The sequence below is a fragment of the Podarcis erhardii genome, assembly GCF_964252035.2.
Source record: "Podarcis erhardii genome assembly, chromosome: 8".
Classification (NCBI taxonomy): domain Eukaryota; kingdom Metazoa; phylum Chordata; class Lepidosauria; order Squamata; family Lacertidae; genus Podarcis; species Podarcis erhardii.
Genome location: NC_138499.1, coordinates 51,640,680 through 51,668,590, shown reverse-complemented (window position 1 = coordinate 51,668,590; position 27,911 = coordinate 51,640,680). Strand labels below are relative to the sequence as shown.

Below are 27,911 nucleotides of genomic sequence, written 5' to 3'. Positions count from 1 at the left end.
GTCTTGGTTATATCAAGCAGTACCTTGGGGTAGGGGTAGCATTAGAGCAGGAATTGCCACATTGAGACTTGTAGTCCAACATTAACTGATGGGTTGCCCACATTAGCCATTCCTGCTTTCATATATTAAGATCTGGAGAGCAGAGAATATAGATGAGAAAGAATAACAAATCTGTTATACATTCAAAAGGAAAGAAACTAAATAAATAGGAGGCCAAACGTTAGTGGTGGACCAGAAGGCATTGTACAGATAGATTATAATGGTGCTTATCAATTATATTTCCATTTTTAAGAATAAATTTACAAGTATTTACCATTTTTACCCATCACAACTTAAAGCGGAAATTGATGGAGTACATTAATTTGACGTAGTAAATTTGGAATTGATTAGAGTTGTTGATTCACTCCAATCACCATTGGGACAACATCCCATCCCCAACCTCTGTTATGCAGGCCATAAATTTTCAGAAGTTTGAACGTCTTTCCACATGGAACATCTTGAGACTCCATGGAGGAACAGCTTCATGACATCCCTAGTTACAGATGCCCCTTCCCTGCATGGAAAGGGCCGTAGAGCATCAACTTTACATGCAGAAGGTTGCAGCTTCAGTCCCAGGCTTCTATGGGTAGGGCTGAAACATCTCCTGGAGAGCCACTACTAGTCAGACTAGACAACACTGTGGTTGCTGGAGGTGGTGGCGGCTATGCTCCGCTTCCACAGTTGGAGTAAGTCATGCTGAAAGCCAGTTGCTGGAAAGCATGCTCTGATATTACTTGGAGATTCCCTACAGGCATCTGGTTGGTCACATTGAGAACAGGATGCTAGACTAGCTGGCTCGAGCCAGCAGGCTCTTATATGTTATGTATCCTGTTAGGTGTTTGTTGGAAGATCCTTTGAATACCTTGCTCTTTTGTAATCTGGCAGTGGGTTGATGCTGTGGTCTTAGGTGCTAGTGCAGACATCCCCTACCTTCAGCCCTCCAGATGTTTTGGACTACAATTCCCATCATCCCTGACCACTGGTCCTGTTAGCTAGGGATCATGGGAGTTGTAGGCCAAAACATCTGGAGTGTTGCACGTTGGGTATGCCTGTGCTAGTGCTATCTGATATTAGTTTAGCTAGCAAGGAGGCTGGAGAATTTTTAGCCATGTCATTCACATTTAGAAATTCTCTCCCCAGAGCATTTCACTCCATACTGGCTTTCAGAAAATTTGTGAACAAATAAACCTTTTGTATGGGTGTGCACTTGGATATTGATCATTGTCTTGCAATAGGTCATGGTGGTTTTTTAGCCTGCCGTGGTGTTCTAACAATTAGACTGCTATGGTTGTTGTATGGCTTCTGGTTTTATTGATGTGTTTAACTGGCTGGTTTATTGATTGTTGTAATGCCATGTTTGCTACCATAAGGGCACATTTTGGGGCCACGTGTGGGCTATAAATTTCAAACATGAATAAATAAAGATAAATCAGCCCAACCTTAAGAATTGCTAGCCTCAAGCATAGGAACTTGTAGGCACCAGCGATGAGACCTGCTCCACAGACTGTGTCTTAAGAAAAGCACTAACAGCTAGAAGTGGGTATCCCATGACAATGCAGTAAGGGGTGTGGAGAAGAAGGTGCAAGTAGAAGACCATGCTCAAGTGCATCATGCTTTTGAGGAGGACTTAGCAGATTTGAAGCCTTGTTGCTGCTGCTCCTACAGTGTGCATCAGCCAGAGCATTAAAGCTGCCACAATAAGTGAGGTTTACTTTCCAATTGGTAAATGGGCTGCAATAAGATTTTGACTTTGAAAAGTGCACATATCCCAGTTGGCAACCCAGTTTGCAACTAAAGGGCTTGATTTTAAAAATTATGTAATCCCATTCATGCCAATGAGCTCAAATCACATTAAATCCAAATCCCCTGCCTTAACCGAAGTGTCGATTGGTCCTAGCTACTTCAGTGACAACTAAATAGCCTTAAATCTGAGTACTTTGATTTAATTAGGTTGGGAATCCCATGAGAGACACTTATTTTGCTGGACTCGTTTTCTGGTTATCAAACAAGAGAACAACAGAATGACCATTCCCTGGGCACTTTGAGGATAACTTGTTAAAGAGAGATATATTTATTTTTTAAGACTTTTGGAATCACATTGTTATCCATGCTGAGCAGTGGCGCAGTGTGCCCTGATCCTCAGTCTCTGAAGCATTTCAAGCCTGGGAATGTCACATTTACCATGAATGGATAGGGGAAGGATGTACACCCACACCCACACCCACACCCACACCCACACCCACACCCACAAACAGGGTGGGGGGAAAGAATCTTTTCCGTAGTGAGAAGAATAAAACTGGTTTCTTTTCTCTTTTTTCCTTGCTAAGAGATTCCTGCTGTGTAGGGTTAAATGTAGGTCAAGCTGTCTGAGCTTGTGTCTGCGATCTGCAGCACACTCAACACTAGATTAAATTGGGATTTTCCACTTACTCAACTGTCAATCTCCGTAATATCGGTAAAAGTTAAATTAATCAGGAGTGAGCAGGGCCTGGCTCTCAAGGGGGCTTCTTGAGCTCCGGGGTGTTGCTTAGGCTTGTTGCAGGGAGGGGAAAAGATATGGCTTCTGTCACTAAGATACTGCTGTGTTCTGGCTGTTTGCCTAGAAGCTTCAGAATCTCAGAGAGAAAGAAAAAATGTGCCGTTGTTAACACAAATCAGCAGAGCTGTTGGTTTTTCTTTCTAAGCACTAATGCCACACAATTTGCATAAGAGGCCCACACAAAAAATGCCCATTTGTGTTCTCTTGGATAAATCAGGTTGCACTGCTTTCTTAACGTTTGCTTTGTCCTGTAGTGTTGACATGTCTAAACACAATAATGTAAGAACCTGTCTTATGCAGAATTAAGCCCATTGGTCCATCTACTTCAGTATTGCTATTATCTTTATTCCCAAAACAGCTTATTTACCAAGCACAATGGAAAACTGAGCTGGGGAAGGAGATTCACCCATTACAAGTAATTATACCTCTATTCATTCCTCTTCTATTCCTTTGCACAAGGGCCTTGAAAAGCATCAGGGAACTCCCTGATGTATTATGAGGGGGCTTCCTCTGCTCCTTTGCAACTGACAGTAGTTCAGAACCTGTCTTTTCTTATGTCACCACATGTCAGATATCCTGTTTAGGTTTGCGGAGACCTTTTAAAGCAGCCTAGCATAAGACTAGATTTGCTTTCTGCTGTTGTTGTTTGCAGGGTTGGTATATTTCAGAGGAAATTCTGAAATACTCTGATGTGTGGACCCACAGAGTAAGGTTAAATTTTGAGGTATGGGGTTTCCTTGAGGTACTGAGTGCAGCTCAGCTCAATCCACTCCGCTGCCAAATATACTGTCTCCCTCTGGTAATGAGCTGTTCTAAGCCATTTTTGTATAACATACAATGAGGATGAGTTCAATGCCATATAGAAAATATTGTGCCAGTCTGTGGATTAAACTCTGCTGGAAATATGTCCTTCCCTCTTCCCATCTGAAAGTGGGAGAAGTTCAAAGAGCCAGTGTGGGATACTGGTTAAAGTGTTGGACTGGGAGCTGGGAGACAGACCCCAGTGAGCTTCATGGCTGATTTTGTCTCTTAGCCCAAGCTCATTCACAGAGTTGTGAGGATAAAATGGGGAGTGAGGATGCCATGTATGTCACCTTGAGTTTCTTGAAGGAAAGGGTGGGATATAAATGTAATAAGTAAAAAGTCTTAGGTATGTAAGATTGTATACTCTGGAATATTATACAGATGCACTATACAGTGGTACCTCGGTTTACGAACTTAATCCGTTCCAGAAGTCTGTTCTTAAACTGAGGCGCGCTTTCCCTAATGAGGCCTCCCACCGCCAGTGCCCTTCCACCATTTGGCTTCCGTTCTTAGAACGAGGAAAAGTTCGCAAACCAGGACACTACTTCTGGTTTTGCAGAGTTCGTAAACTGAATAGTTCATAAACAGGGCTGTTTTTAAACCGAGATACCACTGTAATCCCCATTGCTGGCCAAGACCAATTGGGCTAACTTAAACTAATAACCATAATCCTTGGATTTATAAAGCAGAAAAAGCATCAAACAAAATAAAAATATGTCCTGGCTTCTTAATGGAGTGTAAATGAGGTCATTTCAGGAGATGATACAGGAAGCAGGGTTTCTTTTTAACTGCACATTTTAATTAGAACTCATTCAAAGCACAGCAGATAAAAAAAAAATGTGATAATGAAAAAGAAGCCTAATTAATTTTTTGTCCAAGCAGCAAAGTCTCAGAAAGAGAGCATTAGCTAGAAAAGGGATTATTATTATTATTTTTAAAAATCAATACGTTTGGGAGGCTGAAAGCGAACCCTGAACATTCTACCACATAATAGCAGACAGATACTGGATTCAACTTCCAACAGGAAACCACCTATGGAGATGAGAGTGACCCTGTCTATAGCTGGTTGACAGGCAATGATTTCAGGAGGCACAGTCAAATGGAAGCCATATTTTCAAACAAATATAATTACAGTGAAAAGCAGATTGGGAGAAAGATCAAAGCAGTCTCAGAAATGAAACTGTGTACATTTGACTGGTGCATTGGGGATTTGGGACCAGGGTTAAAAAAACAAACTTAGCTTTTATCTTCTTTAGTGGAATCTATAAAATGAAGCTTTGGGGGACAGGGAGAAGAAATCAACTCTCTCAAAAGTGTTGTTGGAAGATACACCCAGAGGATTCAGTAAAAGTAGGTTTGGATTTATTTAATTTTTATAGTAAATTTTTAAAAAGTTAAGTTTAAAACCAATGAGTCTTATATGACTAAACTGTCGCACTAGCAGAAACCAGCAGAACTAGCATAGTTAGACCTCCCCCCCCCCAAAGATCTGCTCTGGAGGGTGGAGAGAAGCCCCAAAACACCACACAGTGTGGGAGGGGAAGGAGATTATGCTGTTGGAACAAGCAGTTTATTGCCCAAGGAAACACTCTTCTTATGTTTTTTTCCAATCAGCCTATCTGGGCATGCCCTGATATTAATCCATTTTGCTGTAGTTATCACTTTTTGCTACAGTTTGACAATTTTTACAGGCTCCTCCCCCTCCCAACATACATGAACTCAATATGAGCTATAGCAGGAAGCAAATTCACTGCATCCAAAACAAATTTACAGCCTAGAATCCCGAGACCTGTAGTTTCCTTTTCATAGAGCTACACAGTTCCCAGCACACTTAACAAAACTTCCCCATCTTTGGGGGATGTCATGGGTTTTAAATGTATGTTGCATTTCCAGAGTATATTCAAGCATCTGTAACATTGTTAGGCTTCCCGCCCCCTTATTTTAGAGCATCATCTGTTTGAGAAAAGAAAAAACTGAACAAGAGACCAATTAACATCTTGATTTTTTAATAGCTTTGTTCTGTGGTTTGACCACAGCTCCTTAAGAACAAGCATAAAATCTGTATTTAAAACTAACAACAGCACTTAGAGCAACATTTTCCTTTAAAAGTATTGCAATAACAGACCTTAGGTCTAAAAACTAGAACATCACCATTTGCTCAGTTAAAAGGAGGCAGGTACACAACTGCTGAAATCTTTTTCTGCATATAACTGGAAGTGACATTAGAAATTAAGCAGCAAATTGAGGTTAAAGGGAACAACAGAAGCTTAAAGCAAGTTAAGATTCCTTGTAGTTTCACATGAACCACTACCAATAAGTTTGAATAAAAACCACTTTTTTATTTTCCCCCAGATACCTTTTTAAAAGTTTAAATGAAAGACTAAATATTGTAGATAGTGCTGTATTATTTGTATTTTTGGAATAACTTCAAAGAAAATGAACACACACAAACAACTGAGGCAGACATAAGAGCAGAACATATGACCCAGTTTGGAAAGCAACAAATCATATGCACCTTATTGTGTAACACAGATTATAGGCTGGAAAATTAACACTAAAATAATAATAAAATGTACTGAAAGCAGGCATGAATGCAGCAGTAAATTCAGTATCTAATAGCCAAGTTAGTGTGCAAACAATAGAAACATTTGCTATTTGAAGACCAAGGTCTCTGGTAATGTGTAAATTGCTTTAGTACTGCATGTAAAGAAAATAGTTACTCTGATAAAGTCTGTTTTAATTTTTGCCGTCTTAACATGCCTTTGAGCTCTTGTTCCAGAGGGAAAGTGTTTGGTTGTATGCAGGTTGTAGTGGGGTGGGGGGCTAAAGTTTGATTTAAAATGATAGGTATCTAATAAGTGGCAAAGTCTGAACGGAGCTCCAGGTCTACTTGACAGGTTTTTATCATATCTTTCCTCACTGCAGGTTCAAAGCAGATTGATTATTTTTAAAGAGAAGGGTTTTGAGGGTTTGGGGGTGTTGGTTTTTTTTGGTCCAATGGGTATAAAACATTTTGTTATTGCAATTTTCAACCTGCATGCTAAATACCACCCTGCACACAGTTCACTAACATGCAAGGTTTCATCTACTCTGGAGAACATCACAATAGCGCAGAGCGAGCAAGGAAATGGTCAGCACAACAAAAGTTTAAAAGGTTAGCACTCCATCTCCCAACCAAATGAACAAACAATATTTAAAACGTGCACACAAGTTTTTGGGAGGCTACTTAAAAATATCTAGTGTGGGTGTGGAGGTGGAAGAACAGAACAGATGGCAAAAATATGAAAGCGCCACAAACACCACAGTACTTGAGAATGAGGAAAGCAATTAGTATCCTGGTACAGGATAGAAGTATATATTTCCTAGAAGGATATCAACAAGCAAAACTGCAGGCCTGGTACAGAAGTAACGATATGCTAGTAAGAGCTTAGCGAAGAACACATTTCTGAACTTGTTTGGCCTTGTTGACCTCCACTGTGAAAGACAATGCAGACTGCTTCTCAGATTTGGATCAGGCCTCCAGCAATGATCTAGATAATGATTGCTGACAAGGGCAGCCAAACAAAAAAAAAACTTTTTAACCACAGCCTTTGAAAGCCACAATGTCTCCTGAGAACACAGCCACCACGAGACATGGAGGACTTCTCTTCATTCCTGTAAGTTAAGTCAACAAAGGTGTGGTCAAGCATCAATTTGTGGTCCAGCTTTGCTGGGGGTGGGCTAGAAGAGACCGACTAGGATAGTTCTGTTGAGTTTAACCTGAAAGGCATCCACATCATCACCATGTCACTCAAGAGGAGGAAAACATAGACTTGTTAGAGGAACAAATTTCACACTCTTGAGTAACAAGGTCATTCTGAACCTGTGAACCAACAAGGATATTGAAAAGGGTTCCTTTAAAAAAGAAAGAAAAATAATTACAATATTCTGCTGTCTTCAACACTAAAAACCTGCCTTAGTTTTTTCTGAGGTATTTGCTTTGGCTAATAAGCCTAAGCTCCAGAAGCAGGATACAGTGCAGACAGATGGTGAACTTCTACTGCCAAGGCAACCTTGCTGAGCACAGCACCTGCCACACCAAACAATATTTTCCTTGTTCTCATCAAGGGTCTAAGTCCTGTCTCATTATCCAAATTAAAAACAAAGTCGCAAAAGCAAAAAAAATAAAAAATGCAATAGACTCTTTCATAAGAAAAGAAACAAAAAAATCCATTGGCCAGAAAAAGAGGTCTTGCAAGGAAAGTAGCTTGCATCCTTCAAAAGTCACCATAACGTCAAGCATTCCCAAGTTCAACCTGCAATGGGCAACCAGAACCTTTTAAAATCTTGCCTGTCTCTCACACACACACACTGGATGGACAAGTTGGGAAGACACATCAAGATGGCAGTGCTTGTGTTCACTAAAATGAAAAGTGCATGAAAGTTTGTGCAGTGAAGAACCTGCAAAATTCTGCTATTTTTGTGGGAGGGTAGCAGCAGTATGTGTTATTCCTTATATCACTTGGGTTATAAGGACTGGATAGCAAGTCTTGTATCACAGTGATCAGCACATTCCTACTGCAAAGGAAAGATGTGCAGGGAACACCAATTCACCCCCCTTAAGATCACTGCCTGGACCACACACTAAATCTAAAATGGCATAAAAAAAAATCCTGCTCCTGTGAAACAAAAATGCTTGTCCATCTTACATTTTGAAGGGTGGTTTGGAATTAAGTTCCTACTTTAACCAAATCTTATTTTAAAATGTTGGCATTTCAAATATAGGTGTTCTTAGGATTCAGCCCATCTCTAGGTTGATCGTGTCATAAATAACAAAAAGAAGCCAAGGCTGGTCTAATCTCATAACAAGTAAAGCAACAAGGAAAAATCAGCAGCTAGCTACAACGTTAAGTATTTATGCATTTAAAGTGACACACGCAAACACCACTCACAAGTGACTCCTTACAGCAGAGATGCATCAAGCAACCAATTATCATCAACAGGCTAATAATCAAAAGTGGTTTGTTCAAACTTTTTTTCCCTTATAGTACTTTGATATTTAATAGGAAAATAAAAATACATGGGACTTCCCGTCCTTTGTATGCATTCTTTTGCAAATTCTTACAAAAAAGGACGAAGCACATAAGTAGGCATTCACAAGTTCTATGCCTTTTTGTGTTTAAACAGTTATCTTCTATACATTATGTTACAATATTAACAATGGGTTTTGTTTCATTTTGTTTTTCTACCCATTGGGTAGGATATGTGCATAATATATTCATGCATACAGCACTCTTAAAAACCAAAATTGAAGAGACGGATGACCAAAAAAAGCACCATTTTCAGTGAGGCACAACAAAGCTGGGAGAACAGGCTCGAATCAAAGGATCATTCAAGTCACTGGGAATGTTTCTACTGATTTCAATGGCCTTTGAAGTTTCAAGCCTAGAGAGTGCAAGGGGGATGTTCCTGAACTTGAGGCACCTTAGTTGCTTATGAACTATAATCATGCATACCTCCAAATGATATATTTTATACACACAGTCATATCCCTTTCGTAACGTATGGGACAAACACAGACAAAATATTTATTTATTTGAAGGGCAAAGAGATGGGGTGGGGAGGGAAATGGAAATGAGATCCTAGCACATACCATGTTGTATCCAAACAAAGAACCTCACATACCAACTCTACTTAAAGCAGCAGCAGCAGCAATACCGCAACAACCAGCCTGATCCTACACAAAATTACATGAAATTAAACCCATACCCATTTCAATGGAACAGACTTCCATGAATACAAATGGATTACTCAACAGCCATCACTGTCAACACACACGTTTGGTGGGACTGGAATAAAAGATTTTCCCCTAGCCCAATGGACAGTTTTCTAGCATTAAAAGGGAGCTAGAGAATGACAAAAGGATCATTCAGTGCACTGGATTCCGAACCACCAAAATTCATGTAAGCTGGGGAAAATATTTGTGTTTGGTCTTGTTTAAGACATGTTCCAACTAGTCTCAGCACTTCCATTTGTTCTTCAGAACAGAAAGAAGCAATAAAAGACAGTATGAGAACTTTCACCAATATATTTGTAGTTCTAACATTTGACACTGGTGGTTGTCATCACTGTAGTATTATCAGAAAAAAATTAAACCAGGCAAATGAATCACCTAAAAAAGTAAAGCCACTTTCAAAACTGGCATTCAAAAGGCAATTTACCATACACACCACTGACTTCAGCAGGAGTATGTTCAAATAAAGTAGTGAGTAAGCCTGTCTATTATGGAAAGTCCGTAAGTGAAATGGCTAGTTTGGCCATAAAGTATACCTTTTCACTACAAGTCAATACTTGGATAATCCGATTACCTTCAGAGTGCTTTTAAGAGTATGCCCCTCGGGTGCCAGGGATGGAGGGTACAATTCAGTGTAAAAAAATAAAAAATCTTATTTTGGCAAATGATTGGTGGTTCCTTTGTCAACATAACTGAAGAATATAACTGTCATTGTCGTCTTATACCTTGTCACAGAAAACTCACTTGTTTTAAGCCATTGGGGTCATCCAAATTGCAAGCATCAGTCTCCATATAGGGGCCTCTTTATTTTTAAGGAACACTTGTTTGACATAGTCCCCAAAGCCCGTAGCAAGCACTTTTCCAATATATACTAAGTAGCCTATCCATCAAGGAAAATGTATATGAATGAGCCCTGTCTCTAGGAAGACTTGGAACAACAACAATAGCATTCTATTAATTAGAGTTAATTTAGGAAGGGAAATCTTCCATGGAGTTCTACAAAACAAGAAAAAGTAAGCCTTGCTTGATGGCCTTAGCCATATATATTTTCAAATCCAATTCTAAGCACTATTAGCAGTAGAAACTACGTGGCAGCCACAGACTTCCCCCAAGGATCATACCAGAGTACAAGAAGAAATTACTTTTGCCATGTCTCCATTCAAAGAATGGGAGGAAAACTGCATTCTTCCTAGCCAAATCTAGACAGACACATACACAAAGGTGCACATACAGGTAGGGGGAGGCAGACTTTTGAGAAAGAAAATAATGGATTTAACAGAATTTTTTAGTAATATTCGCTGACAAGCAAACAGTGAAATGAAGGCAAAGAGTGGATTTTTAAAAAAGAAAAACCTTTGCTCATTTTTCTTTAGGAAGGTAACGATCCAAATTAAAAAGCAAGTATTGACCAAACTACACCCACAGACAAGGTAGTGTTTGTGTGGTGTTGCTGATTCTGCTTCCATAGGTTCAAAAGGATGCTTTTCTACTTGCATCAATCCAAAAGTAGTCCTGGACAGGACACTTGCAAAGAAGAGAGATATTGGATGGAATGAACGTTCTCGCACATACGCCTGGGTGGGGTAGCAAGAAATATTAAAAAGGACCCCTGGACGGTTAAGTCCAGTCAAAGGCGACTATGGGGTTGCAGTGCTCATCTCACTTTCAGGCCGAGGGAGCCGGCGTTTGTCCACAGACAGCTTTCCAGGTCGTGTGGCCACATGACTAAACTGCTTCTGGCACAAATGAACACCGTGACAGAAACCAGAGTGCACAGAAACGCCATTTACCTTCTTGCAGCAGAAGTGCTTCATTATCTACTTGGCACTGGCGTGCTTTCAAACTGCTAGGTTGACAGAAGCTGGGACAAAGCAATGGGAGCTCACCACCATCAAGCAGATTCAAACCACTGACCTTCCGATCAGGAAGCCCAAGAGACCCAGTTGTTTAGACCACAGCGCCACTCGTGTCCCAGCAAGAAATATATGAACAAGAAGAACATATGAAAAGAAGAAATAACTAGACGTAATCACCTGACCAAATACTTGTTGCATTCTCGTGACAAACACTTCTCCCTTTTACCAGCTCCTCTCAAATGTGTAGCTCTAAAGGCAAAAAGGCTTAATTAGTTGATTTATACCATTCAAAAAATCGATACCAAATCTCTGGAATAGTACTGAAAAAGTTTCTAAAATCTGAATAGACAAGATATTCAATGAATCTACAAAAGCAAATATTGAAGTGATATATAGAAATTCCATTGGCTTCACTAAACTGCCATTTGGAAGTTATGTCAAGATAACACCTTGAACAATTGTGTGCACTGCACATCATTTTAGAGACTTTTTTTTAAACTGAGTTAAGTGTTCTAATATTTTCAAGGGGTTCCGCCACCACTACCACCTCCATGCCTATAAAGCAAAGGTAGCATTGTTTCACAACGAGGTTTTCCTCCAAATTAAAAAGATATATAAATGAAGGTTATTTTTTTACTAAAGCTATCCAAAAGTTGGAATATAAGAGATGTTGTAGCAAGGGGTTTGATTTGTATGGGGGGAGGAAACACCTCTGCCTCCCTAGTTTAAAAGCACAGATATTATGATTCTGTGTCATACATTACACAGCCACAAGAACAAAAATAAATTATAGTGTGATAACACAATATTTTCAGAACAGCAAAGTGATCTGGGTTTTTTCTTGGCCAAGGAGCATGCAGTTAACTGAACAGTATGATATCTCTTGGACATATGAAACTGCAGGGGCAGTTTTGAGTTTCTGCATGCATGATGTTTCAAAACAAGAAAACAGAATTTCTAGCAGTCATGCTATGGTGCAGCTTCAGTGGACCGAAGACTTACTGCATCCTTTTTTTAAAAAAAATAATATTTATTAGCTGTTTAAAAATTACAAAAAGAAAGAAAAAGAATTAAACAAAACAATACAGTACAACGAAGACTTACTGCATCCTGATGACACCACCTGCCCCTGTTGATTTAGCATTATCATGCCAAAACAAGAAAAGTGGTACCAACCAGAAACAATATCTGCTTGTTGCACATTATAAGTCCCTGTTCTGGAATGTGTCCACTGAGCTGATGCTCAAGACTGCCATTTTGATTAGCAAGAATAAATGTGAAGACTGGTAAAGCTCCTGTGTGGTTTGCATATGTTAGTATCACTCCAAACCCGCAAATCTAGATGCATCTTTAAATGCTCTACATACAACTCATTGTGCAAAGTGGTGTGAGGTTATGGTATACAAGGAATGCCCCTATTTCATAAACATATCCAATCAGTATTTTGTGTAAAGGAATTGGAAGACACAACAGATGTAACTTAATTTCATGCCCAACACCAAACAAGTAGGAATGAAGCCCTGAAAATGTACATGGAGTGCAATGAAATAAGTAGCTCCCATTGGTACTTTCTTATAACAACTTTCACTTTTAAACTGCACAATTAAAAGTCCTAAAACAACAACTTAAATTTAGGCTAAATTATCTTACCACTTTAAGCCCCTCAGTTCACCATTTTCACAAGTGAAGAACTTGAGAGCTAGTTCTGAGCTAGAATTCTTCTAGAGTTCTCAATAGGAATCGCCACATAAACCTTTATCATTTCCTTCCTAGGAAGAGGCATTTATAACATTTTAAATAGGGATCCCATATATGCAGGCCTTGAATAAAGTCTGTTAATACTAGTGAATTTCTCTCTCCACCACAGGAAAAAGGGAAGATAACACTGCAAATTCTGAAAGAACTAGATTTAGATACAATTGATTTTCAAAACCAATCGAAGAATGCTGCAAAATAGTTTAATCTGTACCAAACTAAAAGCAATTTAAAAAGTCAAGTGTTCTTTGATTGTACATGGTCTCAAGCCCTAGTTGAAAGAAGCTTGAGAGGTGAAAAAGGAAACTATTTTTTGCATTATTCTCCTGCATAACACCTGATGTTTGGGGGACTGCCACACACTAACAGAAAAATGACAAGGGATAATCCTCAAAGTTGGGTTTAAATCCCCTCTTGCATATAGTCTACAAAAAAATGGAGCAGCCAGTTTCCACACATCCCTTCTGTCATAGGTTGGTTTGAGCATTGTGTGTGTCTCTATAAAGAGAAGATGCTCCCTTTTGAATGATGCTAAACATGAAAAGGTTTGGGACCTTGATTTTGTGGTCTATACACACTTTGCATGTTTCATATTGCTAGCCTTCCGGCAAGACAAGCCCTATGCCGACACAGAGACAGCCACTTCAAGCAGCTGATTTTGGATGAACTGAAAGGGCAACAAACTGTCTGTGTGCTTTTAATGTTAAGGAGAGAGACTACCTCAGATATCAAAATAATCTTGACCAGCTTTTGCTATTATTTGCCAAGACTTGGGTACAATATTTGGGAGCAGGCCTCTGTAGTGCTTGTCTGAGGCCGGGGGTGGGAGTCTTGTTGGAATAAAGTTATAAACTCAAACAGTGTAGGTCCAGCAGGCTGCTGGTGAGCTGCTGGTGAGCCCCCCCCCAAACCCGAGGCCTGGGGCAAATGTATCTTGCCCCCCCTCCCCACTACATGGGCCTGCTTGGGAGGGCACTTGTTTTCAGATGTAGAGTTGATGAGATTTTCAGCTTAGAACTGATTTTTTAAAGTCATCCTGCACCAAGTCAGGATTTGTTTTGATTTAAGAAATTATCTTGCATTTTAAACATAGCGACCCACCCCTTGACATCCCTTCCCACCTCATTCAAGAATATCTGCCCCCCCCAAAAAAAAGAATCCATGCCACATTAAGTCTTGTCCTGAAGCAAGTACAAAGGATGCACAAAGAAGCACATTAGAATTTACGCACTTCTAAGCTCACTAGCAATTCTCATCCAAGATGCTAAACAAACTTTGTTCTCATTAATGAACCTGGGATCAAATTCATTATGTCAGGAATGCCCTTGCAGGTGCGAAAAAGGACAGCAACAAAGGAGAAACGTCTCAATACTCATAGATGCAGCAAAGGAAAAAGAAAGAACCCAACAGCCAGCCAAATAGAGACTGTCCCAGCTCAGGACGACATTAATGTGGTCTCATATATTTAAGTTGGAGATTATGTAAGTATAAAGGAGAAAGATGTTTCAGCCTTGATGCTGCTTAGACACTTAACGATGGGCCATCTCATGGGTAAGCATCTGCTCATGAATATGCATCTATGTTTAAGCCCTCACGCCAAATGCATGAACGATGTAGAGCTTTCTGAAATAATAAAACCTTTGAATAAACACAGGAAATCGGGAGAGCTCAGGAACTTGTGGCAGCCACCTAGAAATAATCCTAACCCTCTGCAGATCAGTGCTTAAACACTAGACCAAATCCAACAGCATTACCTTTTATGGAATACATTCTTGGCAAAGCAGGGAGGAAATTTGCAGTCCAGGTGATCTAATGCCAACACCTACTTGCCCATTGGTTGATCCAATAAGTACCAGTTTGTCAGCTGAGTTCCAATTAACGACTGCTGAAATGCAAAGACCTTAGAGGTTTGAATAAATTATCAGATCATACAACAGGAGAAACTTTCTACAGATGCAAACTAATTTAACACATGTGCAAACTTTAAATCCAAATTATAATATAAAGGTATGCCCCATCTCTAACCATTTAATTCTGTAATATTAAGTTCAGAAACGTCTCACTTGGAAATCACATTAGGCAGGAGCTGAAGAACAGCTGGTCATTTAGTCTCACTGAACAGAGTCCAGTGGATATTATTAAATGGATACTACTAAATCACCTTATAAGCTTATCTCCCTTGAAAGGAACAGCATTCACAAAAAGCAAGAACTTCAATATAGCCGACTTGTAGTGGCTGTTCACACAACTAAGCTATCACGAGATATTTAGTTAACACGTGACAGACAGAGGTATGCAAGTCAGCCCCGCTTACTTAGATGAGAAAAAGAGCTTTTAAATCATGGCTACTTTAGGACAATGAGGAAGTGGGCTCTGGTCAGCTCACAAAAAGCTTCTGTGGTTTTAGATTATTAGCTAGACTGTCCCTCAAGCTAGTCATCAAGTTCACAAGCCACCTTAGATTAATGAAAGCATATTTATACAGAGAAAACATCTAAAGCACAGATACACCACACATGCTGATTTGGCATAAAAACTCTGCATAGATCAGAGACTCCGTTCGGCAATCAGGTTTCAATCTTAAATTCCTTTAGTTTGTGAAGTTCAACAGAAATCCAAACTTCATCAAGCTGAGCAAGGGCTACAGTGCAGGTCATTACAATAGTTGGTGCACCTGTCAGCTGTTTGAGTTTGCAAAATGGTGCCCTTAACGACTATATAAAAGGGAGACTTCCAAGGGAAATCTTTGCCATGCAGCTAAAACTCTCTCAGGAATATCAAAATTTAAGACGCTTTCTTTTAAAGTTCATTTGTTAACTGCATTTGAAGTACCTGTTTGTGCTTTGTGTGTGCTTTGTTTTCACAACCAGTCCCCTTTGGAATACCTTCCAATTTCATTTGCAACACAGGTGATCAATCACAGAATGAAATACAAATTCACTGGGATGCCTTAGGCTGCATTTTCTTTAAAAAAATAATTATATATATGGTACAGTTCTAAATGATTTTCAAAAACATGACACAGCATGATCCTAAAAACAAGTTTACACAACTGTTTGCACACTCGACATAAACCAGTTCAGATCAGTGCATGAAGACATGATTAACCAATTACAAAACCGATTAACTCAGATTCCCAAACAATTCCCCATAGCATTCTAATGGTGCAAGCTCTGCAAACAACCACTTTAGCATTGTCAAACTAGCAAAAGAAATGGAAGCTACTAGGGAAAGGGCCTTACAGAGGTCTGATCTAGCACACAAAAGATAATAGGAAAAGCACAACAAAAGTGCAATTTAACAGCAAAAAGTCATAATGTATGTTTAAACCATTTATTGTAGGATGCCAGGCTATGCAACTGATTATGGGCTCCAGTGAAGATAAAAATCTGCAGAAGCTTTAGGTAACAAGGACACTGCATTATTTTTTTTTTTAAGAGAGGGGGACAAGCAATATAGATTTAGTAATAATCACACACAAAAAGGTAAATGCATCTGGCATTTTTATCTGCTTCTAGTTAAACAAATGGCTTATAGCAAAAACCACCTAAAGGAAACGTCTGTAATTTCACATTTGCTTTCTTCCACTCATAAATTTCTAAGACAACTTGCCAATGTCCCGTTTGAATGCAAAAATTATTGCAAAGGGTAACATGTTAAGATGTCTTTTGCTGTTTATTTATTTATGGGAAATGGTAAAAGATCTGATTAAATCAAAGTCCCCTTTCAATGATTAATCAACAGAAGCCTAGACAAATTTCTGAAGAGGGTTCCCAGGGGCTAATCATTATTCCACAGGTGAAAAGACAACATATAGAAGAACTTCATGTAAAACAGTTCTCATATAGTGCAAATTTAATACACTTGTATCACAACACAAATTAACTCCTCGTATTCATCTAGGTTTTTCCCTAACTTTATACCTTGGCACACAAAACAGAAATGCTGAGTCAGATAAAAAATTCACACTTCTGGGAGGGCGGGGTAAGGATAGCAAACTGGCCAATTTTGCCCCCATTTAACTAGTAACCCTTTCTTGTCCTCTTCTTTTAGCCATTCACTCAATATAAAACTGGCTGTGTAAGCCATATTTCTGTGCTAAGTTACCTCTTATAATTAAATAAATTCAAATAGTTTATTTAAAATAATAATAATATATTCCCCCACCCACCCCCAAAAAGAAAAGAAAAGTAGAACACTGCTCATGGCCAAACTGAATGGAAGGTTGTAGTTGTTTCAAACCACTTCTCATGCAATTCCCCTGAAAGGAATCAGAAACAACAGCTTTGCACGTTTGGTTTTACGAAACTGCATCACATGAAACTTAAAACAATATTGTGCACAGGGGCATAGAAACTTCTACCATGCTCCTGCTTGATTCTTCCATCTCTCTTCAAGTGCATATGGAAAAGGAAACTAGACAAGGTTTCCTGGTTTCCTGTCTTTGCCTTTAATTGGGACTATTGTGCTCTCCGAATTGTTCTGTTGAAACTGAAGTCTGCTCCCCCTATGTGACGAAGGAGGGGCGTTGCTTTGCTGGTGATGGAAAAAAGAGGAACCTGGGTAATGCCCCATGACCTCACTGTAAGTCGGGGGTGGTCCTTCCATCCTTCCATTACTGCTATAATTGGTTGCACTTATGCCCGAATTGCTGCTTGGTGGGCACGGGCCCCCATTGTACATTGAAATGTCTATCAAGTCGCTGTCAAATATAGTTCTGTTGGGTGGTGCCCTCACAGATTCTCTGTTGAGTTCCATCTGTTGTTCTGGGTCCCGAAGCTGCAGAGTGCATGGCCCTTGGTATGGTGGCGGCTCTTCACCATCGGAGAGGGAGATAGTAGGAGGGAGGTCAATCTCGTGCTGCATGTACGGATAGGTTGGCTGGAAGCGGCTGAAATGTTCCCTCTGCATAAAGGATGGAGCAGTAAACCTGTCTCTGGACCGTGGGGCATACATGATCTGCAGTGTGAAGGAGGAGGCATCAACTAATCAATCAAGTTAAAACCCAGTTCACCCATGTATTAGACATATTCAGTACAGGACACATAACAGGTGTGGGGTAGAATAATGTAGAAGCAGCATCATAAAGGGTTATTTTCCTGGATGATATTCTCCAAGATGTCTTATATAACCCAAGCATCTGGGCCAAGGAAAAGGGCACGGATGAGTTTCAGTCATAGGACAAGACTTCTGCAAACAAATTACAGTGGTGCCTCGCAAGACGAAATTAATCCGTTCCGCAAGGCTCTTCGTATAGCGGTTTTTTCGTCTTGCGAAGCAAGCCCATTGACAGCTTAGCGGATTAGCACTATTAGCGGTTTAGCGGCTTTTAGCGGATCAGCTGATAAGCGGCTTAGCGGCTTAGGAAAAGGGGGGGGAAGGGGGGGAAAACCGCAGGAACTCTCAATACATTTTCGTCTTGCGAAGCAAGCCCATAGGGAAATTCGTTTTGCGAAGCGCCTCCAAAACGGAAAACCCTTTCGTCTAGCGGGTTTTCCGTCTTGCGAGGCGTTCGTCTTGCGGGGCACCACTGTAGATTTAACCAATCAGACAAATTGAATGAATTCTAAAACTTAGGAAACTTCTGATCCAAAATTATATTCTCCACTGGGTCTTTGATTCGATTCCTTGAACCCTAGCCAGTATACAACACCTGAGGAGGACCCGTGGCCCAAGGAGCTCTACACAGTGGTACCTTGGTTTACGAACTGAATCTGTTCCAGAAGTCTGTTCTTAAACCAAGGCGTGCTTTCCCAAAGAAAGTAATGCAAAATGCATTAATCCGTTCCAGACTTTTAAAATCAACCCCTAAATCAGCAATTTAACATGAATTTTACTATCTAACGAGACCATTGATCCATAAAATGAAAGCAATAATCAATGTACTGTACTATAAAATAAAACAGTATTGTGGATGATAAAAATGAAAACTAAAAAAAATTCTTACCTGCACTGATAAGTCATTGTTTGGATGGGGGGGCTTTTATCCATTTCCGCAGTCACACAACCAATCAAACTGTAGCTGAACTGGGATCCACACAGATCCCCACCCCCCAATGCTGCTGTGGGAAAGCACGCAGCTTCCCTCCCTCGTGGCTGCGGGAAACACCATGATGACCGCCTTTTCCACTGTCGGACAATGGAAGTGTGGCACTCAAAACAGAAGTGCACTCCCAAACAGAGTACGTTCAATTCCAAAGAGAGTTTGTTAACCAGAACACCTTCTTCCAGTTTTGAAGTGTTTGTATTCCAAATTGTGAACTAGGCTGTTCGTAGACCAAGGTAACACTGTACAAACCACTTCCTCTCTCAAAGATCCCACTTATTTTAGGAAAACTGTGTGGAAATCTACACACTGGAAGCATAGGCGCTAGGGGTGCCTGGGTGCTGGGTTCTCAGGGGCGCCAGACCGAGAGTCCGGGGCCCAAGAGTTGAGTCCAGAGAAGAGCCTGTCCGTCGGTCGGAGCGCCACAGTGGGCTCTTCTGCTGCGGGCAGCTCTGCGCTATGAGTTCGGAGACACTGAGGCAGCCGGCTCTGCCCTCCTGCTCACCTGGGGCTGGACAACCTGGGGGGGGGGCAGATCTTTGCACCCCAGCACCACATATGCTTAAGACTTGAAGTTAAGTTGAACTGACAGAAATTGACTGCAAAACTGCAGTCACAGCACAAGGGGGAAATATGTGCTATTAACAAAAACGTAGTTTCTGGAAGATCTGAAGTGTGAATGAGAGCTTACCTCGGAAGCTCCCCGACGTGAAGATGAGCTGTCGGAAGGCCACAAACACCCCTCCTAGCACAAGAGAGAAAACGAGAGAACACTTAGCTTCTGAACAAGGTTTCTTATTATACTTTCATGATATTAATGTTCAACATCCTAGTCAACTTCACATCATTCATGATTTGCTCTAATATTTACATACTCAAAGAATTAGGATATATTTATTTTCTCCAACGGCAGATACAGTGATTCAGTTCCAATTAAGCCAATGGGCATGGCCTACTAGTAAATGAAGCCTAAGAGCCTGACCCTGTGTGCATCTGCTCCGAAGCAAGTCCAACTTAGTTCTACAGAACTTACTTCCCAGTAAGTGCACAACATTCCAGTCTATGTCAGTTTACACCTCCAGTTTAATTAAACTGGTCTTGTAACACAATCCAGTGAATACACACTCTGAATAAAAGTATTTATTCTCTCTTTTTCAGCAAGCCTGCCACTTGCCAAAGGGAACATTTAGAAGATACTTATTTTGTCTTACCAGTTTCTAAAAGTACCATACATAAAAACTAAAAACCATCTAAAAGAAGTAGAAGATGGCTTGTAAAACCAGTAGTTGCAGGTTTTATCTGACAACAAAGTGCATGAAAATCGCACTCAAATATGCTAGTTGACATGCAATGGAGCTTTTTGATCCAGTTTCCGTGGAAACTCAACTGCATCAATGAAAATAAACTACAATAAAGATTTTCTAGCACTATATTTGTAGATTCTCTCTAATCTCTGCCCCTTCTTTATGCCTGACTCCAATATTTCTGTGAATCATTCCTTCTGTTATAATATTCCATGTTTTATTTTTACTGATCAGCCCATCAGGAAAACTGAGGCACAAACTTTAAGCCAACTAGAGAGAAAGAGAGAGAAAGAGCTTCCATCTTCAGATTTGTTTCCATCAAAGCTATGAATATGAAAATGTTCATTTAGGATTATCCCAAGTCAGAATCTTCATTTTGTGTTTACATGGCTAGGGCCCCTAGGGCCAAGAACCCTAACTGGTCCGGAAGGAGAGAGCACATAAAGGTCACTGCTACGCTACAAACTTCACTGTTTCTAGCTAAGGTCCCAATACTGACACTCCTAACGAAGTTAATTATCCCAAGGTGAAATGTACTCTTTGTGTAAATAAACCCATTATTGAAGTGAGGTAATGGTTTGTTATCATGAAAACAAGCTCATTTAAATCTGCTCAGAAATAGAATTTTGCCAGGACTGTCTCTTTGTCCTCGATCTGGATCCAGCTCTTTGCGCTCGCCAGTAGGAGCAAAGTACAATGCTAATTGCACCAAACAGGCTGTGGTCCATCTGTCGTTAAGAATGCTGTGGGTGGTTTTTTAACACACTGCTTTGATGCTAAAGATGGCATGAATAGACCAAGTCGACACAGTTTAGGATTTCTCCTTAGTATTTGAACAGTCTTGTGTGCATCCCTCACCCACTTCACCGTAGAAATCAACGTTTAAATAGGTACTTGCTTGGCCTCCATGGCAATAAACCAATTTCTCCCCACCCAAAAAAACAAAAAGCCTGAGAGGAATCTTGCCCGTCCACACTCCTGAGAAATGAAAGACACATACAGCACGCATAGCATTCCAATGCATTTCCCCAATGTAGAAGGCCCAGAAGAGCAGCTCAGGGACTCCTCGGCTTTCTTCATTTCTTGGCAGAGGAAAGCAGGCTCACGGCATTCCTAGTGCCTCCCATTTCCTGGATGGGAAGACCCTATAAGCTGGGTGGCAAAATGGGGTAGATTTTCCATGGAAACTTTTCAGTTTCTTCAGTTCAATGCAGGATGCCAATTGCAAATACAATCGTTGCTTCAAAATTAGCTTCATTTACTAAATACAAGTAGAATAAACATGTAAAATTTGATCACCCTCTAGGGTGGCAGAAAATTTCACAATGCGAAAATCCAAACTACTCTAATTTCCATGGGACAATTTCCCTCCAAAAACCCAACATCACAGCAGCTGAGAAGTGGTTTCTGTGAACATCTCCTTCCCCCAGAGAAAGAGTTGTGACATGCAATTGCAGTAGTATATTAAGAAAAAGAGCAGGTGAGCTGAGCAGAGGGTGGGTGGCAAGTGAGAGGGAGACACCCTAGTTCATATTTGCAAAACTACCTTAAAATGGGTTCCATCATAATTTCTTCAGGTCTCTGTTGCATTTACAGTGCCTGCTGTGATTGTGGTTGCTGCTGCTGCAGTTTCCTACCACTTCTCTCTACATCTCTTATTCCCTTTTCTCTTTAGTCCTAGTCTCTGGCCAGAGATTTCTGATTGAAGAATTGTACCCATAAAGCATCCTCTGCTAATGAAATTAAGGAAAATTCAGAAGTAAGCCCAAAGGCTAAAACAACTAAGAGAAGCAGGTGCTGCTCACAAAAGAGGCAGTCTAGGTCTAAGATGCTCAAACCAGAAAATTAATGTCACGGCAAGGCCCCAAATTAAGTGCAAATACTTGTAACTGTACTCTTTCAAGACACAACAGTAATTCAAATCAACTGTCTCAAAACCTGTAATTCTTAATACTTATTGGCCTCCATACAGATGCAATGGATTACATAAACCATGGTTTATGGCCCAGGAGCCTGCAAGCTCACATTCCCTTACTGGCTCCAGTGAAGCTATCTTAGTTTTTAAGGATACAATCCTGCACCCATGTACCTAGGAATAAACCTTGTTGATTCAATGGGACTTGCTTCCAAGAAGATAAGTATGTGATTCATAGACTCATAGAATCCTATAGTTGGAAGAGACTCTGAGGATCATCTAGTCCAACTCCCTGCAATGCAGGAAAATCCAGCTGTCCCATCCGGGGATCAAACCTGCAACCTTGGTGTTATCAGGACCATGCTCTAACCTACTAGCCATCCAGGCTGTGATTGCACTGTATTCCATAATTTGTCTATTTGAATGTCAAGGGAAACTAGTTGAAGAAACAAGGAACTCTGTGGTGAAGCAAGGCATGTGAGGAGCAGGGGGTGGTGTGCGAGTTCCCAGGCTCATAAAGCATCATTTGTTGGGCTGGGATAGTTATGTCTCAACTAGGCCACTGGGAGTTTTCCAAACTGACAATTTTATGGGCAAAATATTTTGGGGAGGGACACTGTTAGGGTGTGACCCAGGGGGCTTGAATCCAAGGTCTTTTGCACCCTGAATCTCCCGTCTCTTCTTAGCCTTCTTTTTTTTGATTAAAAAAACTTTTAAAATTGCATTGCTTTACAAGGCAAATTCTCCTCTGGAAGCTGACCTAAATTTGCATCTATAAATATAAATTAACATATGCAATTTGTATCAAGGGCCTGTGCACTGAGTCATGCTTTTGGGATTGGAAGCTACACCATTTTACAGAGCTTATGTCTGCGAGTTAAAGGAACTTGTAAGAGGAACAGCAGCAGAAAGTCAAGGTGTACCACTTAAGAGACCGACTGTGCTTCCAAACACCACTTCCCTATTACATAATAAAAAAGGAAAAGATTTTCGTTCTGTCGTCTCATGTTCTACCGATTGAGCTACTGAAAGGTGATTTATCAGAGGTGCTTTTTACACACTTGGATCCTGGTCTCCAATTATTAACTTTTAACTCTATTTCAAAAAAAGATTCCGGGGGGGGGGGGAGGAGACAAAGCACATTTAAAACCTCATTTCTGTAATGCACACACATATACCAATAGCAGGAAAGAAGCTCAAAAGTGGCAAGTGTGAAATTAGTCTATCACCTTGCTCAAAAGGGAGATATTTGCATAGCTTTATATTCTACGCATATCATGCCTTTGGTGTCAGAAGTAAGGTCAAAGTAGATATTCAGCCACACCCCCACCCACACCCCTGGGCTCAAGATCAGGCAAAGCAAGCAGAAGCCATGAAGACCAAGATGCAAAAGTTGTCACGTCTCTCAAAAAATAACGCAACACACGTGTTCCTCTGACTGAATAAAAAGTGTGATAATGGTGCATTGCTATAATTACATTAGAAATACAATAAGCAAAAGGATGCGTATAACAATAACTTTCCCATTGCATTCGCAAGTAATGGGGTTTGTGTGTCATTTTTCCATTTTTCCTCTAGGTGGCAGCAAGAGGCCAGATATGTCTGATCTCAGGAGGATGCTGAATGTGGTCCCTGCACACAAGGTCTGCACTTTTTACCTGGTGTCCTTTGGGACAAAGAAAAGAGAACAAGGCAGACCAATATATTTCTTAATGACACCAAACACTTCCTCTTCAGAGCAGAGCATAAGCAATGCCACAGTGCATCCTACACTAGAAACAGACAGGCAAGTACATGCAGGATTCCATTAAAAGCCACACATGACAAATTCAGAGAGAGAGAGAAAATAGCCTTTTAAAAAAGCAAACCAACGAATAAAATAGTAACTAATGCAAGAAACACACTTCTTTTTTTTGGGGGGGGGGTGCCAACCAGTGGGGAAATGTCCTGAAAGTTCAAAATAAGCAGAAAAACAACTAAGTTACGACCACTAAGTTTTACAACTTTTTGCATACTCCAATCTTCCTCACTTCTTTTTACTGAGCAGACACAGGACAAATATTTGCTATACAGCATAAAGTAAGTAAGAAAGATGATCAGAAACGTCTATGAAATTGCCCAGGGTTACCATGACAAACCAGGCTTTCCAGACTGGGCTACGTCCATAAAGAAACACTTAGCCTGTATCATAGCACACCTTAAATCCTGACAGAACTTCCCCCCCCCCCCTGCATGTTGTGCCCAGCAACTTTAAGCAGGCGCATTTAGATTTTTTATTTCCGTTTTATTGATTACTGTATGTATGCAACTGACCAATTTGATTGGTTGATTAGATACAATAATTCAGCTTCAGAAACAAATCCTTGAAAAGATACTAAGCCATGCACAGGGTCTTCCAGTTTGCAAAAGCTTTCCCTGTTAGGAAGAGATGCTGACTTACCACAAGCAACTAGGCTTGTGGCTGAAGTTGTAGCAGCAGTAACAAAGAATAATACTTTTCCAACTCCCTTTGGTTTTAGAGGCCCACCTATGTCACTGGAGCTTCAGAAAACACCCTTCCTGTCCCGCTCCCAGCAGTCAAGGAAACTTCCAAAGGGAAATGTTACTGCACAATTATTGTGAAGCTCTAGTTCTGTAAAAACCTAGGAAACATTTTTATGAAACCGTTTTGGGGGAAAGAATATTATGGAAAGAATGTATTTTGGCAATACACAAACAGCAAAACACCTGCTAGTTCTCTTAAATGACACAATATACGTCACTATACAATGGCTTACAGCAAGAGTATGCAGCGTGGAACAAAAGATGCATGTTTCTTCTTGCCTGTTGGGCAATCCCATTATTTATTACCACTGTAAAGTAGATCATTGATTACAAAGCTGTCACAGATGTTTTACCTGAACTTCAATCCTGGCATCATTGAACTAAACCCTGGCAAGTTTCTCTAAACACATTATTTCATCATCATCATCATCATCATCATTCCCTCCCCTCACTTCACTCAGGGCAGGTTACAGTTAAAACACAATATTAAAACAGTACAAAACAACATCAAAAATATACATCTCAAGTGTCAAAAGCCAAAGTAAAGAGGTGAGTCTTCAGCATTCACTGAAAGCTGTATAAATGAAGGTGCCAGGCAAATCTCTGCAAGGAGGGAATTCTACAACTTTGGGGCCACCACAGAGCATGCCCTTTCCAGGGGCACTCCCCCCCCCCCATTGAGCTTGAGAGGGCATGGGAACTACCTCTCAGGTACTAAGATCAGCAGAGAGGGTTCTAATGGCCACAACAACAGAAACTTCTGCAAGCAGGAAGCCTTTGCACATATGGCTGAATGTGCAAAGACTTCCTTCCTAAAAAAACATTCAGTCGTCAGGGAGCAAGGCTAGAAACAGCACCTGAAGATACAAAGGACAGAATTCAAACAAAATGAATTTCTCTTTGGGTTAGTTTTTTGCCAAGGAGATAAATATATAAGCAAGAAAAGGTACTGACCCAGTTATACCATTTCACCTATTCTGTTTTAGCAGTAGGCATTAGTTCACTGTATAGAGCATGCAGAAGATCCCAGATATCAGAGCTTGGGAAAAACCTCCACCAAAGAGCTTCTGCCAGCCAAAGTAGACAATGCTAAGCTAGATGGATGAATAGTCTGACTTCATAGGAGGCATGGTTTCCATGTTCATATAGTGATTCTGTTCAAAACTGCTCAAGCAGCATGTTTCTCTCCACCACCCCTAGACAGTGGGGCATCTTGGAATTGTACAAGAAAGAGCTGCAGTTATTAGAGGCAGAACTGGTGGAGCAGTTCAAAGTAGCAAGAGAAAAAAGGAACGAATCTTGCATTTTTCTAAGGAATATTAAACGTGGAATCAGAAAGGGAATATTCAGAATTTGGAGGTAAGGGGAGGAGGGAAAGAAAAGACTGCCTAGCCCTAACCGTACAACTACACTAGAGCTAGCCAGAAAGACTTTTGCTAAATTCACTAAACTCTGCCAAGAAAAAAATGACTGTTTTCTTTCATATATGTCATATTTTTAAATCTTGCTCCCCCTCACCCAAGATTCTGAGGCTTCTTCTGTTAAGGAAGCTGCAGCGGCTTTCAGGCATTATTAGTCAGCAAACATTCTAAATCCAGAATCAGGATATGCACACACATAATTACTTTCCCCACAATCAACTACCCAGTCATTATCACCAATTAAAAAGAAATAAGGCCTTCAAAATTCTTTAAATAAAATAAAAAGATTGACAATTTAATAGAATTTTAAAGGGTTGTTTGTTTTTTGTTGTTGTTTTTAAGCACAATTTTACAATACATCTCTGTAACTGCTTTTTCCAATTCCGTCATCTTAATCAGACAACATAAAGGCCTAGTCACTGGAGGCTTCCGGTGGTTGTTCAAGATCTAAGCAGAGAGGCAGATAATATCTAATTCGTTGGATACTTGATACCTCTCAGTCACTAAGGATGGCTACAGTTAAAACTTCCTTTTAGATTCTGAATACAACCAGTGAAAGAAATGCCAGACTGAGAGCCCAGATCACACCTGATTACTTCAACCCAACCTGATTACTACAACCCAAATGTCTACTACAGAGAACAGCTGCGCACTCCATGCAGCAATACATTTGCTACAAACACACTGGTGCTTCCTGGAAACACATTAAGGGTGTGGAACATACATGTGCACTATCATGCCAATAAGTGCACATCTGGATAACCCAGTCTAACCAGGACTTCTAGGCATGATTACGGGTACGTAACATTACACACCCATTCATACTTTCTTTTCCTGTAGGTGTATTCTAGTCAGTTCTTTAGCCCTTATATGATCTTGTTGATTAAGAAAAGTTACATTTATTACAGTTGTATGTGTTTTTTTCGCATAGCAGTAATGCCAGGGGTAGAAAACAACCACCCAAGAAGAAACTGCAGGTTTCTCTCCCCCCCCCCGCCCCACCCCAAACATACATACATAGTGTAGTGGCCATGGAATTTGCAATGCTGTTCTGAAGCCCAATTCACGCTGGCCAGACTTGAGTCAACAACTTATTTCATTCAGCTGGCAGAAGTTCCCTTATATGTAGAGAACAGGTCATACAACTCATTTGCCATGAGGCAAGACTGCCAGTTTGGCATGCAGAAAGACAGACCTCCAAAAACCTGAGCATCCTTTAAAAAATAGCCTTAGTTCAGTAAAATTATGGCTAAGTGCCCCAGGATTGCTAAACATGACTAAGATTAAAAACAAAACAAACTTGGCAATATTAACAATGGGGGAGCACCAGTCATACCTTCCTCTGTGAATGGCCTCCACCATTTGAAGAGTCATGGGTAGTGCTGGATCAGAAAGACCCAGATCCAAATCCCCAGTTAGTCATGGAGATCCCTAAGTGGCCGTAAATTCTTTCTCACCCTAATCTACCTTGTGAGGATATAAGGAAAAGCCCAATGAATGACCCTCGATGGCAGTGGAGATGGATGAGCTACAAAAATGTGATACAAAAGCAAGGGCCTTCACACTTCTTGAATGAAACAAAGCCAAGCACAGCCTTTAAAATGCAGAAGGATTTTAAAATTCTGCTAACTTTTCTGTAGTAAATCAGCAAGCACAGAATTTATTAGAGATAGAATACAGAGGCCCTTTTACCAGCTTCCAATGATTTGGTGGCCTGGATAGGTCGGCCATGCCAGGGCGATTCATGCTCTAGTAACTCTTGGTTGGATTAATATGTGTTATATGTGGGACCACACCAGTCAACCACCTGGAAGTTTCGGTTAGTGTAGAATTTGGCCATCAGAATTCTTACGGTTACAACCACAGCACTCATATCTTCTGAAAGTATAGTGGTACCTCTGGTTGCGAACGGGAT

At 40.4% G+C, this 27,911-nt stretch overlaps 1 protein-coding gene across 7 annotated transcripts in view; it reads right to left on the bottom strand.

Moving 5' to 3' along the window:
* Positions 1-16,085: 16,085 nt before the first annotated feature.
* LDLRAD4 (low density lipoprotein receptor class A domain containing 4) overlaps positions 16,086-27,911 on the bottom strand; it is a 279,034-nt gene continuing 267,208 nt past the window's right edge. For all 7 annotated transcript variants that reach the window (XM_081875130.1, XM_081875129.1, XM_081875128.1 and 4 more), the window contains 2 exons: positions 19,504-19,557; positions 16,086-17,725 (listed from right to left, as the gene is read on the bottom strand). In XM_081875130.1, the coding sequence (XP_081731256.1) occupies positions 17,183-17,725; positions 19,504-19,557 (597 nt within the window). In that variant the 3' untranslated portion in view covers positions 16,086-17,182. The remainder of the gene's footprint in view (positions 17,726-19,503; positions 19,558-27,911) is intronic.